Source organism: Labrus bergylta, chromosome 8 (genome assembly GCF_963930695.1).
Source record: "Labrus bergylta chromosome 8, fLabBer1.1, whole genome shotgun sequence".
Classification (NCBI taxonomy): Eukaryota; Metazoa; Chordata; class Actinopteri; order Labriformes; family Labridae; genus Labrus; species Labrus bergylta.
The window spans coordinates 31,418,514-31,436,013 of NC_089202.1; the positions used below are offsets into that span (position 1 = coordinate 31,418,514).

General features: G+C 47.9%; 1 protein-coding gene across 2 annotated transcripts in view; it reads right to left on the reverse strand.

Moving 5' to 3' along the window:
* Positions 1-2,115: 2,115 nt before the first annotated feature.
* Positions 2,116-17,500, reverse strand: part of pogzb (pogo transposable element derived with ZNF domain b) — a 16,693-nt gene continuing 1,308 nt past the window's right edge. The window contains exons 3-17 of one of the 2 annotated variants that reach the window (XM_065957655.1): positions 16,482-16,562; positions 16,020-16,249; positions 15,685-15,769; positions 13,852-14,013; positions 13,672-13,770; positions 12,763-12,970; positions 12,349-12,500; positions 11,941-12,188; positions 11,496-11,833; positions 11,164-11,313; positions 11,025-11,084; positions 9,969-10,081; positions 5,693-7,342; positions 5,564-5,600; positions 2,116-5,462 (exon numbers count right to left, since the gene is read on the reverse strand). In XM_065957655.1, coding sequence (XP_065813727.1) covers positions 3,485-5,462; positions 5,564-5,600; positions 5,693-7,342; positions 9,969-10,081; positions 11,025-11,084; positions 11,164-11,313; positions 11,496-11,833; positions 11,941-12,188; positions 12,349-12,500; positions 12,763-12,970; positions 13,672-13,770; positions 13,852-14,013; positions 15,685-15,769; positions 16,020-16,249; positions 16,482-16,562 — 5,591 coding nt within the window. In that variant the 3' untranslated portion in view covers positions 2,116-3,484. The remainder of the gene's footprint in view (positions 5,463-5,563; positions 5,601-5,692; positions 7,343-9,968; positions 10,082-11,024; positions 11,085-11,163; positions 11,314-11,495; positions 11,834-11,940; positions 12,189-12,348; positions 12,501-12,762; positions 12,971-13,671; positions 13,771-13,851; positions 14,014-15,684; positions 15,770-16,019; positions 16,250-16,481; positions 16,563-17,500) is intronic. The other variant, XM_065957656.1, reaches the window with a different exon arrangement.

A 17,500-nucleotide genomic window follows, 5' to 3' on the forward strand; every position in this document is an offset into this window, starting at 1 on the left:
ACCTCTGCTGGAGACTCTGCTCTCCCTCCTATCAAGGACCAGACTTCCTCCCCCTCTCTTCCCACCAGTAGATTCAAAGGACAGCCCCCCCTCATCCCCCAGCTTCCCGTCTTTGGATACCTGCATGACAATGAACAGTTCTTCACACCCCTCCCCCGCTCACTGTCCTACCCTCACTCTGACTACCAGCCAGGTACAAAGAGAGCTCTCCAGACTGCATCAGAAAAGCAAGTGGACCAGATAACATCAGTCCCAGGATCCTCAAGGTGTGTGCTGGGCAGCTTGCAGGAGTCTTTCAGCACCTCTCCAACCTCTCCCTGAGGCTGATGAAGGTGCCTGACCTGTGGAAGACCTCCTGCATTGTCCCAGTTCCAAAGAAAGGTCGTCCCAGCGCTCTCAATGACTACAGACCTGTGGCGCTCACGTCACATGTCATGAAGCCATTTGAGAGGCTGGTTCTCCAGCACCTGAGGACCCTGCTCACTGCTTTCCAGGACCTGCTGCAGTTTGCATATTAGAGGCACATTGGTGTGGAGGATGCTATCATCTTCCTGACACACAAAGACCTGTCACACCTGGAGACGCAGGGAAGCACTGTGAGAGTCATGTTCTTTGACTTCTCCAGTGCTTTTAATACTATCCAGCCCTGCCTCCTGAGGGACAAACTGCTGGATATGCAGCTGCACCCTGACACCACAGCTTGGATTTTTAACTACCTCACGGGCCGGCCACAATATGTCAGAGTGGACGGCTGTGTCTCTGATGTAGTGACAGGCAACACAGGAGTACCTCAAGGAACTGTTCTGGCGCCTTTTCTCTTCACTCTCTTCACGTCAGACTTCAGGTTGAACTCTAGTTCCTGCCACCGCCAAAAGTTTTCCGACGACTCCTCCATTGTTGGGTGCATCACTGATGACGACGAGGAGTACAGAGGACTGTTAGAGAGCTTCGTCACATGGTGCGAAAGCAACCACCTGAAGCTCAACATCAGCAAGACCAAGGAGGTGGTAGTGGACTACCGTAAGAAGAAGAGGCCCCATGCCCCAGTCATCATCCAGGGGGAGGAAGTGGAGAGGGTGGACTCATACATGTACCTTGGGGTCCACATCAACAATAAACTGGACTGGTCTCACAACTCCGACGCCCTCTTCAGGAAGGGACAGAGCAGGATGTTCTTCCTGAGGTGACTCAGATCGTTCAGTGTCTGCAACAGACTCCTGAAGACCTTCTACTAGTCTGTGGTGGCCAGCGCACTCTTCTTTGCTGTGATGTGCTGGTGGGGTGGCACCAAGACTGGTGAGGCAAACAGGTAAACAAGCTGGTAAAGAAGGCCTGCTCTGTGGTGGGACTGGAACTAGACAGCTTGGAGGCTGTGGCTGCTTTGAGTGACAGGTGGGTGTGTTAGCTGTTTGTCAGGAGGTCTAAGCCCAGCCTCAGCTTCTGTTTCTACACTGAAGTCAGGTAGAGTCAGTATTTGAGTTTCCATGGCGACCGTCATCATTGGGTTTCATGACGCCTCTACACAGATTATCCTGAGACCTGCTGACTGCTGTACGTAGAACCACAACTAGTGATGAAGAGCTCTAAGACTTCAAAACCTGAACTACCCCTTTAACTTTAACTCAGCAGTCCTCCACAGTGAGAGATGCATCTATAACAAGTTGTGAAAAAGTGATTTAGGGCGTGTCTGACTGCATGTGGCGAGTCAGAATGCTAAGTGGGGCATCGAGGATGATGTCTCTCAACCCTCCATAACGTCTAAAACTCCATTCGACTGTTTCAGCAAATAAAGAACTATTCTGAACTGAGGGGCAGGAGCTCAGCTGTTTCCCGGTGTGACGTCTATCTTTATGGCGTGTCCTCCAAAGATCAGGAACATGGCTCCACAAACGTCAGACCAGGTTTCAGGTCTTCATAGTGCGCCCCACCTTTGTACCTGACCACACCTCATTTGAAGACAAGCATCAACGGGCACTCAGGTAGGTGCTACCAAATGAATCTTTAACTAGCGATGGCATTGGATGGGAAATAGAAAAGACGCGTGGCGCCAGGTGGACGATAAGGTCCTTAATGATGATGAATAAACACAATAAAAGTAAAAACTGAAGACAGAGATTCAAAATGTAAGATATTTATTAGTATTATTTCATGATGAACATCTTTTTTTCTTTACATCAGCACCAAGAAATCGCCATCAGGCAGACGTCCAATCAGAAGCCAGGATTCATCTGACAGATAACATCTAAATAAAAACAACAATTAGCGTTTCATCCTCTGAAAGGTCTAGTCACATGACCATCCTAACACAAGGCCAGCCAATCAGCTTCCAGAACTCTTTCCTATCATATAAACAGGAAACAGCTGATGTTAGAGCGCCACAGCGTGATCTGTAAACTCAAAAACAAAGAGTTTCTGTTTCTCAGGACCCTTCAGTGAATGCTTCAAAGGACTCTCTGTTTAAAGGTACCTCTTACAGACATGTTAGCAGCTTCAGCAGCTGTCAGGGAACCCTTTTGCTTACTTTACACTGTAGAAACTGCGTCAAGCTATCTCATAGAGCCCGTTTCAAGGTTCCCGTTTATATGTTGTAATGCATCATTTTACATTTCTTATTGAGGTACACATTAGCTTCCATTACCGGGTATGATTGAGAGACTGTTTTAAGGTACCCTTCAGCTTCTGGTACAAAGTAAGCCTCAAGAATTTTAGCTTTCTTCTTCTTGGTTCCCTATCATTTTTAGTAACCCTGAAGCATCTTCTTTGAGTATCCTCTGAATGTTCCCATTGTTCTCAAATATTGAGCTTTTAGCTTTAGTGTTTCCAGGTACCCTGTAGAACATGTTCCCCGGGTACCCTGTAAAAGATTTTCCCCAAGAACCCTGTAGAACATGTTCCCCAGGAACCCTGTAGAAAACGTTCCCCAGGTGTCCTGTAGGAGACGTTCCCCAGGTGCCCTGTAGAACATGTTCCCATGGAGGTTCGTTGAAGCTGATTGGCCGGTCTGAAGGTAGAGAACCCTAACCCTTCTTCTAAAGTTAAAGGTAATGAAGGAAAGAATCACACCCTTTTTAAAAAAATGCAGAAACAAGACAGCTTAAGTCTTCAGTTTTTCTATACAAACAATTGACAAGGTTTCCAAGCACTTGTTGAGTCCACTGTCTCCCATATTCAGATTCAGATTCAACATGACAATATGGTCGATCTGGAACATGGACACGCCAACAAAAAATACATTTTCTTCTGCAACTGTAACGGATGATTAACCACCCAAACAGGCTTCTGCTGTGGTTACTTTATATCAGATTCAAATCCTCCATATTGTCATGATTTGTTTCTGGGCGAACTGGTTGGATGGGTTGGGATGGAACAGTCCTTTCCCAAAGTACTTTCCAATATCTGGCGATACACAAGGCGTCCCCTCAGACTTGTCTCAGGGTGTCGGTGCAGTATTTACAGGACATTTCTAAACGTGACCATTATCCGTTCAGCGTTCGTCCATTCTGTCATTGTCCTCGCTGTCTGCCTCCACGCCTTCGGTCCTACTCTTTATCTTCCATTCATCTCCTACCTCCTCTCCTATCACTATCCTAGTCTCTCGTCTCTCCTTGCTAATCTCCTTACTGTCCTCCTCTATCTCCTTTCCTTCCTCCTCACTATCCTCCTCAAGCTTCTTCACTCCTTCTTCCCTGGCCTGCTTTGTCTCCTTCCCTTCATCCTTGCTGTCTTCCTCCAGCTTTCTAATCTCCTTTTTGTCTTCTATATATTTGTTGGACTCGGCTCCTGGCTTTTCCCGGCCCTCCTCCTGTCCTTCCTTTGTTTTCTCTTCCATCTTCTTGATGTTGTCTTGTGTCTCTATGCCTAACTCCTCCTTGTCCTTCTTTGTCTCCTTCTCCACATCCTCCTGTTTCTCCTGTGATTTCTCTTGCCCGTCACCATGATCTTGATCCTCCTCCTCAGTGTCTTCCAGCTCAGGAACCTCAGGAGAATATGCCTCCAAAGCTTCAGTTCCCAGCAGGGTCTCTGTCAGGGTCATGAGGAGCTCTGACTGGATGTCCTCTGGTTTTTTACTCTGTGTCTCATTCTCCTCTTTATCTTTCACTTCCTGCTCTTTCCTCTCAGGCAGCAGGCCTGTGAGGTCGAACGACCTCTTCCAGAGCTGTGGGAGTTGATGAAGGCGTGTTATACCTTCAACTAACCAGTCCACCAGCTTCTGGGCCACGTTTGCTTGGAGTTGGTTTGGTGATGTTTCCTCCAGCTCTCTCGGGTTAGCAGCTATGTACTTTGCCCAACGTGATAGAAGGAATCGCTGCAGAATGGGCTTCATGCAGACCTCAAGAGGCTGCAGATGGAGGGAGCAGCCTCCAGGAATCACCGCAGGGAGGGTCCCCGATCCACTAATGGCAGTAAGCAATGTTTCTCCCAGGTGTTCCCTGTGTCGGTCCAACACCAGTATGGATTTAGTGGGCTCAGTGAGACCAGACACGTACTGGAGCCACACCTTGTTCGTCCACAGATCCAAGGCATCTTCTACTGACAGACCTTCTGGCTTGGCCTCAAGAAGAATGAACTCTGGCAGGATTCTGGCAGCTAGCTGTCTGTTTACCAGCACCAGGGACGGCAACATGGTGCCATCGGCCAGCACGGTCAGGTACACAGTGACCAGAGGAAGAGTTCCAGTGAGCTCCACAGCATCCGAGCGACAAGACTTGTCCTGAACTAACCTCAGATCCACAAAGAGAGAGAGTTCATCCATTATAGCTACAGTCCTGTCTGAGAGCTTTTGGACCTGGAACACCTTCTTGGTAAAATCCCTGAACAACTTGATCTTAGCCTCCAGAGAAAGAGGCAGGGTGCGAGCCAGAGAGGCCGACCTACCGATGGTCTGAATGCCGAGTCGGTGCCGCACCATGAAGCTGACTGCCCAGTCATAGGAGATACGGAAAGAGTCACTAAACGCACCCTTCTTCTTCAGGGTGGACGCCTTGTGGAACAGGTTGCTCTCAGTAATGGGAAGCTGCTGCTCATGCATGGACAGCACCCAGGCCACCATGCGGTCCTCGCCGGCTGTTTGAAGCTTCTGTTCATTTTGCCTCAAACGTTTTCTGGCCTCCTTCAGCCAGGACCCAATGAGCTGAATCTCTGTGGTGAAGACCCTGGAGGCTTGCCGGACTCCGTCACACAGAGCGGATAACACAATCCTCAGTTGACGGGCGGTGAGGGAGTCGTCTCGCTCTTTAGGGGCGGACAAAACGGCTGCTGGTAGGATTTGACTGTTGGTTGTTGACGGCACAGGAGACGTCAAATGTTTCTCTTCTTTGGCAACGTCTTCATTCATTTCTTCACATTCTTGATCCAGGTCATCGAAATCCTCCAGTCTTTCATCGTCAGAAAAGTCAAAGTCCTCCACAGGGGCCATCGCATCGTCCTCGCCGTGCTTAACCTCATCCACCACTACAGCTCCACTGCAGCAGACAAACATCAAAATCAAATATCAGCAACATGTTCCAACAAACTAATGGCAAATAAATCAAACATATTGCTATAAATTCCCTTAAGAACTTACCTCATTCTGTCCTTCACAAAGCCAACTTTTGTCGATCCTGTAAAGACATAAAACAAGCATCTTAAATACTACAACATAGACGTAGTGAGAGTAGCAATAAACCATCTTCACTAATGAAAAAGTGCTGACCTCTGTTTAATGGGGACATGCCATGAAACTCCCAGAAGCAGCTGGGCAGACTGCACAGGTTGGCTTTGCAGATGATGCAGCCATACACGCTCTCATGGCGGATGTTCTTCAGGTTGCAGTTCCGACATCGTTTGGAGATGCTGCTGACCTTCGCCATTCGATGTCTTTGTTTGACTGCCTCCTCTGTCACTTCTGACCTTGTGGCACGGGAGCTGGCAATCTCCATGGTCTCAAAGTATTTCTGAGCACATTTGGCGAGCTGGTTGCCTAAACGTTTGCGGAAGTTGACCTGAGTAAAAAGGCCGTCCTGCACCCACGGTGGTGGATTGTCCTTACGGCTCTCCCGCAGCACAATGAACGCGTTGACCACACTCATGTTCACCAGGAACCAGAAGAGGCTGCGCCAGTGTCGGTCCTGAGGGATTCCTCCGAGCGGGTTGCAGGCCAGCAGCTGCTTGCAGATGTCGACCCCTCGCATGTTTTCCTGCAGGAGGCGGAAGGCCATAGGCCGGTCGATCGGGTCCAGACCGCCAACTTTGGTCTGAGATCTTCTCCAAACGGTGTCCGCCTCACCTGGAGCAGCATTCGTAGACAAACAGCCCATCTCCTTGGTGTCTCTCCAGCGGGTGGCCAGTAAAGGACCAAACTGCCTCTGTAGGAAGTCCCCAGGTTTCTCAAGCTGACCCTCCTCCCACAGCTCTCTGGGCAGGATGGGGTTGGGTGGGGGGAAAGAGCTTGAAGCGTAGATGCCCTGGTCTAGAAGCTTTTGCATTAAGGGGACAGAAGTGAGGGAGTTAGCTAGGTAGATCTGGTGGTGATTGTCCTCCAAACCCTTCACTAGCTCAGGGACCACTGTAAAACCAGGCTCCTGGCCCCCCTTGTCCCCACCCTGGATGAAGAAGCGGTGGCAGTAGCCAGACTTTGAGTCACAGAGCAGCCACACCTGAGGCTGAGTCTTTGGGGTTCCCTTTGCACTGCAGCCCTCCTCCTCCTCCAGGCTGGGCAGCAGAGCCCTGTCGATGGTCAGGCAGCAGTTGGCTCTGTAGGTGTTCCACATGGCATCACCCAGGATCTCCAGCATGGGTCTGAAGATGTGCAGAGGGTCACTGGGCCTGCTGGTGCCTCGATACTCGTCTGTGGTGAAGCTGCCCATGCGGATGTTGTTAGCGATCTCTTTGAAGCGTTTGAAGCTCATGGTGCGGTAGAAAGTGTAGCTGTTGTCAAAGTGACTCCAGGACCAGTACTGTGTAGGGTCGGGGAGGTTCTGGATCCCCATCAGGATCGCCAGGCCGATGAAACCTTTGACCTCATGTGTGGTGATGGGAACCCAGTCAGGTGAGCAGGAGCCCAGGTAGCGGCAGGTCTTAGCGTGAGCATTGGTCTCTTTGGTTATCAGATCAAAGATGGCGGCAGGGAAGAGCAGACTGAAGAAGTCGATGGCGTCGCTGTTCTTTGACAGCTGATGTCGAGGTCCACTGCTCTGTGTGAACGGCAGGATGGTGAACTTTGAACTTTCTGTTGGATGTTCCCAACTATCTGCTGACCTCCACGATGGGTCAGGTAACTCCTTGTTGTTGTTGATTGATTCCTTCTCCTCTGAAGGACGCCGCTCGTCTCCGTCACAGAACTGGATATCTGGTTCAACGAAGGCTGAAAAACAAGAAGTCGACTTATTACTCATACTGACAGAATGATCAAATATGAACACATCTGTCTAAACTTGCTAAGTGTCCTGCACCATATTATTACTAGGTTCATAAAGAGCGCGTTCACATAAAAGGGGCAGAGCTATCTTCATATAACCTATCACAATCATCACTGAGTCTCCTGTCAGCAGATCATCATATCTAACAAACTCTGAACAAACTATACTAATAATATAAAGAGGTTTAAAACTAACCCAGAGACTAAAGTTACACAGCTGCAGAAAAGAGAAACATCAGAGTATTAATGTCCAAACTACAGATGATTATATTTCAGTGCCATCGTTACCTTGAAGATAATAACTCCTGTTTTTTCTCTGAACTGGATGTGAGTCTCTGACTCTTTCATGTGGAGAGTATAACAGTTTGAGAAGTTACAGTTCAGCTCAAACAGAGCGGCATGGAGACACTAAACATTCATATGAAAATATAATTCAAAGACATCAGAAGATATTCATCATTTAACATCTTAAAAACACTTTTTTTAAGTCTCTGTTGAAGGATGAAATATGATATCAGTTCAAAATAATCATTTACTTTACGGACTATAATGTTATTATACAGGACTCCTCCCCCCTCTCCATCAAGACATCTGATTGGTCAGTGGGCGGAGACTTCCACAGGTTGATCTCATAACTTGAACATGACCGCTGCTCTGGAGCAGGTTAGGTGTGCAGCGTAAGTTTCCATGGTGATATACCCAGGTAACCCTGAAGTGACCTCGCTAACCCCAAATCCTGCTCCTTAGTCCCGCCCCCTGAGACAGGAGAGGACTGTCAGTCTGCCGTCTCCTCTCTGAACTGTTTGAATCTTCCGCTCTCAGGACAAAAATATCAATCTGTTCTATTTTTAGAGAAGTCTTTGTAAATTGGACATTTTCGCCCTCCAATGTCCAAACAGGGAACTACATTTTAAATCTGATGCTACACAAAAACTAACAATGCATCAAAGTCAATATTTTGGATAATCTTTGACATATCCAAGACTGATTTAAATAAAAATCCCCCAGCCACCAAATATTTGTTATATGGAAAATAACTCATTTTTGTGTGTTTTTGTTAAATAACAATAGTGACATTAATTAATCAAACTGGCATTTAAAAGGTTAAATTCCTAAAAATGATTGAATGTTTGGTAGTTTTGAGCAGGTCTTAAGTTGTTTAAGAGATGTATGCAGAAAAAAGTAGGAAAAAATATCAATCTGTTCTATTTTTATAGGAGTTTTTTGGCATGGACATTTTTGTCCTTAGTGACTTAAGAGGGTCGTAAATTAAACTGATGCCTGAGGGTTAATATAACGACTCTTCCAGATTACAGTCTTTCTCTGTAATGTGCTTTAGACCTGGCTGAATCATTACATAAACACATTGTTCAGATACAGCTCTCTGGTGGATGGGAGGAGTGAACCTCACTTTGGCTCGGGCTGAGCTGGACGGCGTCCAGGCTAAGGAGGACTACATGTGCGCATACCTCTGGAGCAGATGGTTTCAGGTCACACAGAGTTTAAGCTACATACTAACACAACACTGTTTGTAAAAACAGTTTGTCTCAGAAATGTTTCCTACGGGATTCAAACGGGTCAGATTAGACAGCGACAAACTCTGATCATACGAAATCACATGTTTTTAAATGGCACCATCTCAAATATTTTAATAATCGATGAAAAAAAAGTACCAAAACTGTCTAGAAAAAAAACAATTCAGACAAAGAGAGAGAGAGTAAGAGACTCCTTGTAAGTGCCATAAGTTTAAGAACATAAGATTTACTAAGAAGACCGAAGAAACCACTACACTCCTGTTCTAAAAGTTAGTGTGTGTGTGTGTGTGGATGAGGTAGTGTGTGTGTGTTTGTGTTAATGTGTGTGTGTGTGTTAGTGTTAAAGAGCCCATATTATGCCCTTTGTGGGGTTCATATATCTAATCTATGTACCTACTAAAGTATGTTCACAATAGCTAAAGTTTGAAAAAAGTGTCTGTTTTCATGAACTGCCGCTCCATGCACCGGTTCTCTTCTGACTCTCTCTCTAAGGCTCTGAAGTGCCCACGTTCAGAGTCCCCACGTGTGCCAAGTTTGATCTGATTGGTCGGCCTGTCGGCTCTGCCGTAATTGGTCAGTCGCTCAGCCAATTTGGCTCTGAGGGACGGGGAGCAAAAACATTAGCACCTTAGCACTACTGTGCTACCACAGGCTACGGCATATCGTGGGCGTGCTACAGAAGTTAACGGGCGTGCAACATGAGCTGCTGGGCCACAACGAGCCAATGGGCTTAGATCAGTGATATCATGCTGACAAGACGTCACACTGACAAATTTTTTTCGAGGGGGGCTAGAACCGAGCGTTACATGCAGCTAATGCTACAGCTAACAGGAGGACGTAGGAGAAGCTGCGTTTCCGCGGACTTTTGCACATAGATGTGACTAAACATGCACAGGACACTTGGAAAACACACTATGAGCATATGAAACCAGAAAAAGAAGAATATGGGCCCTGTGTGTGTGTGTGTGTGTGTGTGTGTGTGTGTGTGTGTGTGTGTGTGTGTGTGTGTGTGTGTGTGTGTGTGTGTGTAGTCTTACTGCGGGTCTGGCAGGTGGCGCTGTAGTGTTCTGGGTTGCTCAGCAGGTGTTCCGCCATCTGATCAGCAGAGCGAGGCGTGAAGTCGCAGTGCGAGCAGCACAGCATGAACACGCTGAGGACACACAAAGGTCACAAAGGTGAACACAGAGCTGTGAACACAGAGCTGTGACCTGTGAGCGCGGTGACATCATCAAAGCCATCACCTGTGAATGCAGTGTTTCCTACACACGATACCTGTGCGGGCCGCACAGGGAGAGATAGATATGGTCCACTATCCGTTCATCCCTCTTGTAAATGAGGCTCCTTACAAAATTGAAGTTTGTCATGGCTTTGTCTTTTTTAATTTTAATGTACAGCAGCTTGATGCTGGACTCCTATCAATACCAGAATATCGAGTGGAACTTTTCAAAACGTGAGGTTGTTGCAAAAACTAAATTAATTTAGAGGGGAAAACACATTTGATACAAATACAAGCCTAATATTAAAATATACCCTAAGATAAGAGTGAAAAAAAAGGTATGTCAATCCCCTGACTGACAAGTGACCGAGGAGTGACTGACAAGTGAATGACGACTGACAGACCAGTGACTGAAGAGTGATTGATGAGTGACCGACGATTGACTGACGAGTGACTGATGAGTGATTGAGGAGTGACTGACGAGTGACTGATGAGTGACTGACAAGTGATTGAGGAGTGACTGACGAGTGATTGATGAGTGACTGACAAGTGATTGAGGAGTGACTGACGAGTGATTGATGAGTGACTGAGGAATGATTGATGAGTGACTGACGAGTGATTGAGGAGTGACTTTTCAGTGACTGATGAGTGACTTGAGTGACTGACGAATGACTGATGAGTGATTGAGGAGTGACTGATGAGTGACTGATGAGTGACTGACGAATGACTGATGAGTGATTGAGGAGTGACTGAGGAGTGACTGAGGAGTGACTGACGAATGACTGACGAGTGATTGAGGAGTGACTGATGAGTGATTGATGAGTTATTGAGAAGTGACTGACGAGTGACTGACGAGTGATGGATCTGGCGTTCTCACCATGGAGGAGGTCGTCTGTGCAGAGGAAGAACTCCGTCTTTGGATCTGGGCACGTGGTGACTGAAACAACAACAAGATTCAGACATCAATCAGTGAATAGATTCCTCTGCATGCTGACATCATCCAGGAGTATCCTTACTGTATCATGTGAGAGGCGTACGCTCTGGAGCAGCAGCTGCTGTACGGACACAGCAGGCAGCGGACGTGTGTCGGGTAATGGGCGGAGAAGTCCGAGGCATCAGTCCCACACTCCAAACACAGGAGGCGCTCCTCCTCACAGAAAGAACTCCTGCAGGAGGAAAGAGGAGAGCTAGCCTCGGTGTGTAATCATATGTTTCAGCTGTTTCATCTCTTCAAACCAGCAGACTCCATCTGTAAAGACTGAGACTGAAGAACCCAAGATGCTGCTCTACAGACGCTTCAATCTCTTAGTTTGTTTGTGTTATTGTGAAGTGAGCTCAATAATCTGACCTGTGGACGGGGACTCGTCGGCTGATCGGCCTCTTGGTTGGTGATCGAGGACATTTGGAGGACATGGGACTCCTCTGGATCAGAGACTTTGGATGCTCTGTCTTGATGTTGATTGGCTGGATGAGGGGGGAGGGGCTCTGTAGCTGCCTGACACCTGCTGATGTCATCATAGGCCTGATCTTCCCATAGGTCCTGATGGTCACCTTAGACCCCGGCGGCAGTCCTTCTAGCTGAGCTGGTCGACGGAAGCTGCGATGGTTTTCCAGTTTGTGCTGCATCTTATCTTTAAGGAAGACGAACTGCAGACGACACCTGTTACAGTGGAAGGCCTGGCTCACCTGAGAGAGAGAGAGTTAGAGAGAGAGGGAGAGAGAGAAACACACAGTTATGTGGTGTGTGAGGTTACCTGCTGATTGTTCTGTGGGATCAAGGTGTGTGAGGTTACCTGGTGTCTCAGCAGGTGTTGCTGGTAGCTGGTGGGGTTTCTGGTCACCTTCAGGCAGAACACGCACAGCAGGAAGCGAGAGTCTCTGTGGAAGCTGGTGAAGTGCTGCACGACGTCTGAGTAGAAGGACGAGCGATACGAACACACCTGGCAGATGTAGGGCATCTCACCTGGTTTGTGGTTGGACTTCATGTGGTTTAGGAAGGCTGGCTCGTTGTCAAACGCCCACTCACAAATACGACACATACCTGAGAGAGAGAGAGAGAGAGCGAAAGAGCATTCATTCATAACAATACTCATTAATTTCACATGTAAATTATTATATTGAGCATTGAATATTTTGCTTTGGCAACATGTTGAACCCAGATGTCGTGTGTGTGTGTTTGTCTGTCCAGGTGTGGTTCTTACAGGAGGAGAGGGTGGTGCCGTGCACCTGGTCCTGGTGGCTCCTCAGCTGAGCCGGAGACGAGAACTGACGGTAACAGAACTTACAGCAACTCCTCGAATCAGCATCTCCTCCTCCTGTGAGGTCAGAGTGCAGGAGCATGTGCTGCATCAACCTACACACACACACACACACACACACACACACACACACACACACACACACACACACACACACACACACACACACACACACACACACACACACACACACACACACACACACACACACACACACACACACACACACACACACACACACACACACACACACACACACACACACACACACACACACACACTTTAAATTCTGTTATTGTGACCACACTGCGTCCAGGTGTGTGTGCAGGTCACATGGTCACATACAGGTGACCTCACCTCAGGTTGTTCTGGGCCAGGTGATTACAGATCTGACAGGTGAAGGTGGACGTTTTGATCCCCAGTGGATGTGGCTTCCTCAGACTCAGGTCGCCTTCATAAGTCCCGTAATAAAACTCCTCCACACTCATCACCACCCTGGGGGGGCTGGAGGTCGGCGCCGAGGTTACACTGGAGGTAGTGACCACAGAGGGGGAGGAGCCAGGAGCTGGTGACACACAAACACACATAAACTGTCATGAAGAGGTAACCATGGCAAGTAGTCATTATACAAGTCAGTCGAGTCATCGGTCGAGTCGTCGGTCGAGTCGTCAGTCGGGTCATCTGGCGAGTCGTCAGTCGGTCGTCCGTCGAGTCATCTGGCGAGTCGTCAGTCAGTCATCCGTCGGGTCGTCCGTCGAGTCGTCAGTCGGGTCATCTGGCGAGTCGTCAGTCGGTCGTCCGTCGAGTCATCTGGCGAGTCGTCAGTCAGTCATCCGTCGAGTCGTCCGTCGGGTCATCTGGCGAGTCGTCAGTCTGTCGTCCGTCGAGTCATCTGGCGAGTCGTCCGTCGGGTCATCTGGCGAGTCGTCAGTCAGTCATCCGTCGGGTCGTCCGTCGAGTCGTCCGTCGGGTCGTCAGTCGGGTCATCTGGCGAGTCGTCCGTCGAGTCGTCTGGCAAGTCGTCCGTCGAGTCGTCCGTCGGGTCTTCAGTCGAGTCGTCCGTCGAGTCGTCAGTCGGGTCGTCAGCCGAGTCGTCACTAGACGAGTTATCAGACTGACTGTAGGACTCCAGTCAAGACCTCGAGTCCACATTGAGCCCAGATTTTGTGGACTTGTGACTTGACTTGGACTCGGGCCCTGATGACTCAGGTCTTGATGAGCAGAGTAAAAGTGCTGCAGTTTGCATCACAAAGTGTGACATCATACCTCTGCTTAATGACATCACTCTGGAGACGCCATTGGCCGAGCCAGAGGGAAGGGCGGGGGATCCTGCCAGCTTCAGGGAGTTGGCCATCTTCAGCTTAACTGTAAAAAAAAAAAAAAAAAAAGGAAACATCAAACAAAGGTTCAACAAGTCAGATATCCTCAACCTGTCCAAGGACTGACCGGATCCTGGCGTGCTGGTGTGGATGGTCAGTGTGGGGGGCAGCTGCATGGCTGTGAAGGGGGAGCCAGGCTGGGTGGGGCATCTGGAGGGGGCGGGGCCTGATTTGGTCTGTCCTGGGGACAGGCCCACACTGGGACGTACCAACTGACCCAATGAGGGGGCTGTGGGGACAGGAAACAGCTGATTAATGATCAGATCACCTATAAACAATAAACAGATCAGGTGTGTTACTGATCAGGTGTGTGACTGATCAGGTGTGTGTTATTGATCAGGTGTGTGTTTGATCAGGTGTGTGATTGTTTAGGTGTGTATTTGATCAGGTGTGTGTTTGACCAGGTGTGTGATCAGGTGTGTATTTGATCAGGTGTGTGTTTGACCAGGTGTGTGATCAGGTGTGTGTTTGATCAGGTGTGTGTTTGATAAGGTGTGTGTTTGATCAGGTGTGTGTTTGATCAGTTCTGTGTGATCAGGTGTGTGTTTGATCAGGTGTGTGTTTTATCAGGTGTGTGTTTGATCAGGTGTGTGTTTGATAAGGTGTGTGTTTGATAAGGTGTGTGTTTGATCAGGTGTGTGTTTGATCAGTTCTGTGTGATCAGGTGTGTGTTTGATCAGGTGTGTGTGTGATCAAGTGTGTGTTTGATCAGGTGTGTGTTTGATCAGGTGTGTGTTTGATCAAGTGTGTGTTTGATCAGGTGTGTGTTTGATCAGGTGTGTGTGTGATCAGGTGTGTGTTTGATCAGGTGTGTGTTTGATCAGGTGTGTGTTTGATCAGGTGTGTGTGATCAGGTGTGTGTTTGATCAGGTGTGTGTTTGATCAGGTGTGTGTTTGATCAAGTGTGTGTGTGATCAGGTGTGTGTTTGATCAGGTGTGTGTGTGATCAGGTGTGTGTTTGATCAAGTGTGTGTGTGATCAGGTGTGTGTTTGATCAGGTGTGTGTGATCAGGTGTGTGTTTGATCAGGTGTGTGTTTGATCAGGTGTGTGTGTGATCAGGTGTGTGTTTGATCAGGTGTGTTTGATCAGGTGTGTGTTTGATCAGGTGTGTGTGATCAGGTGTGTGTGTGATCAGGTGTGTGTTTGATCAGGTGTGTGTTTGATCAGGTGTGTGTTTGATCAGGTGTGTGTTTGATCAGGTGTGTGTGTGATCAGGTGTGTGTTTGATCAAGTGTGTGTGTGATCAGGTGTGTGTTTGATCAGGTGTGTTTGATCAGGTGTGTGTTTGATCAAGTGTGTGTGTGATCAGGTGTGTGTTTGATCAGGTGTGTGTTTGATCAAGTGTGTGTGATCAGGTGTGTGTTTGATCAGGTGTGTGTTTGATCAGGTGTGTGTTTGATCAAGTGTGTGTGTGATCAGGTGTGTGTTTGATCAGGTGTGTGTGATCAGGTGTGTGTTTTATCAGGTGTGTGTTTGATCAAGTGTGTGTTTGATCAGGTGTGTGTTTGATCAGGTGTGTGTTTGATCAGGTGTGTTTGATCAGGTGTGTGTGATCAGGTGTGTGTTTTATCAGGTGTGTGTTTGATCAGGTGTGTGTTTGATCAGGTGTGTGTTTGATCAGGTGTGTGTGATCAGGTGTGTGTTTGATCAAGTGTGTGTGTGATCAGGTGTGTGTGTGATCAGGTGTGTGTTTGATCAAGTGTGTGTGTGATCAGGTGTGTGTTTGATCAGGTGTGTTTGATCAGGTGTGTGTTTGATCAAGTGTGTGTGTGATCAGGTGTGTGTTTGATCAGGTGTGTGTTTGATCAGGTGTGTGTTTGATCAAGTGTGTGTGTGATCAGGTGTGTGTTTGATCAGGTGTGATATTGATCGGATGTAAAGTGGAGCTCGGGGTCGTACACTGGATGAGCGTGAGCGGCTGCATCGTCTGACCCGGCTGCAGGTTCAGCAGAAGAGGAGTGCCATGGTTCATCACTGGGAAACCCTGTACATAGACACAAACAGATGACATCACAGCCAGGGAACCAATAGGAGAACATATTTATGTCTATATTTCTTTTTCATAGTGATGCAGAGCGCCACCATCATGACTGTCTCAGTATCAGGGCAACATGTTCAGTGTCATGACTGACCAATAAGACGCACCTGCTGACAGTGATGTCACAGTACACACAGACAAACAGGAAGTGTGTAAGCCCCCTGTAGAGAAGCACTGGGTGCATTTGTTTTCATACCTGTGTGGTGAACAGGAAGGGCGTGGCGTTGCCAGACCCCGGGGTTGCTGGGAGGAGGAACGTCCCCCCTGTTGTCTGTGTAAGGATGAGGGGCGGGGCCTGAGCCATCTGGGGTGGGGCTGAAGACACAGGTGTGGAGGGGGAGGAGAGGTGGGGCACTGAAGATGAAGAGGAGTTGATGTAGGAGGGAGGAAGAGGAGGCATCACGGAGACGAGCTGAGGAGAACGAGCTGAGAAGAAAACACAAAGTTTATAAAGAGAGAAAGTTTGACACACACACACACACACACACACACACACACACACACACACACACACACACACACACACACACACACACACACACACACACACACACACACACACACACACACACACACACACACACACACACACACACACACACACACACACACACACACACACACACACACACACACACACACACACACACACACACACCTGTTGGAGCAGGTGTGCTGGATGGAGGGGAGCTTGGGGGCGGAGTCTCAGAGGCAGGCAGTGGAGAGAGAGAGTCCTCCACTAGAGAAGCACACACACACACACACACACACACACACACACACACACACACACACACACACACACACACACACACACACACACACACACACACACACACACACACACACACACACACACACACACACACACACACACACACACACACAGGTGTTATCACAGCACATCCCTCTATAGTGTGTGTGTGTGTCAGTGTGTGTTACAGCGTGTGTGTCAGTGTGTGTTACAGCATGTATTACAGTGTGTGTGTCAGTGTGTGTTACAGTGTGTGTGTCAGTGTGTGTTACAGTGTGTGTGTGTCAGTGTGTGTTACAGTGTGTGTGTGTCAGTGTGTGTTACAGTGTGTGTGTCAGTGTGTGTTACAGTGTGTGTCAGTGTGTATTACAGTGTGTGTGTGTGTTACAGTGTGTATTACAGTGTGTGTTACAGTGTGTATGTGTGTAACAGTGTGTTACAGTGTGTGTGTGTCAGTGTGTGTTACAGTGTGTGTGTCAGTGTGTGTTACAGTGTGTGTCAGTGTGTATTACAGTGTGTGTGTGTGTTACAGTGTGTATTACAGTGTGTATGTGTGTGACAGTGTGTGTTACAGTGTGTATGTGTGTGTTACAGTGTGTATGTGTGTGTTACAGCATGTGTTACAGTGTGTATTACAGTGTGTTACAGTTTTTAACAGTGTTTGTTACAGTGTGTATTTGTGTGTTACAGTGTGTATTACAGTGTGTGTTACAGTTTTTAAGTGTTTGTTACAGTGTGTATTTGTGTGTTACAGTGTGTATTACAGTGTGTGTTACAGTGTGTATGTGTGTAACAGTGTGTTACAGTGTGTGTTACAGTGTGTGTTACAGTGTGTATGTGTGTGTTACAGCATGTGTTACAGTGTGTTACAGTGTGTTACAGTGTGTATTACAGTGTTACAGTTTTTAACAGTGTTTGTTACA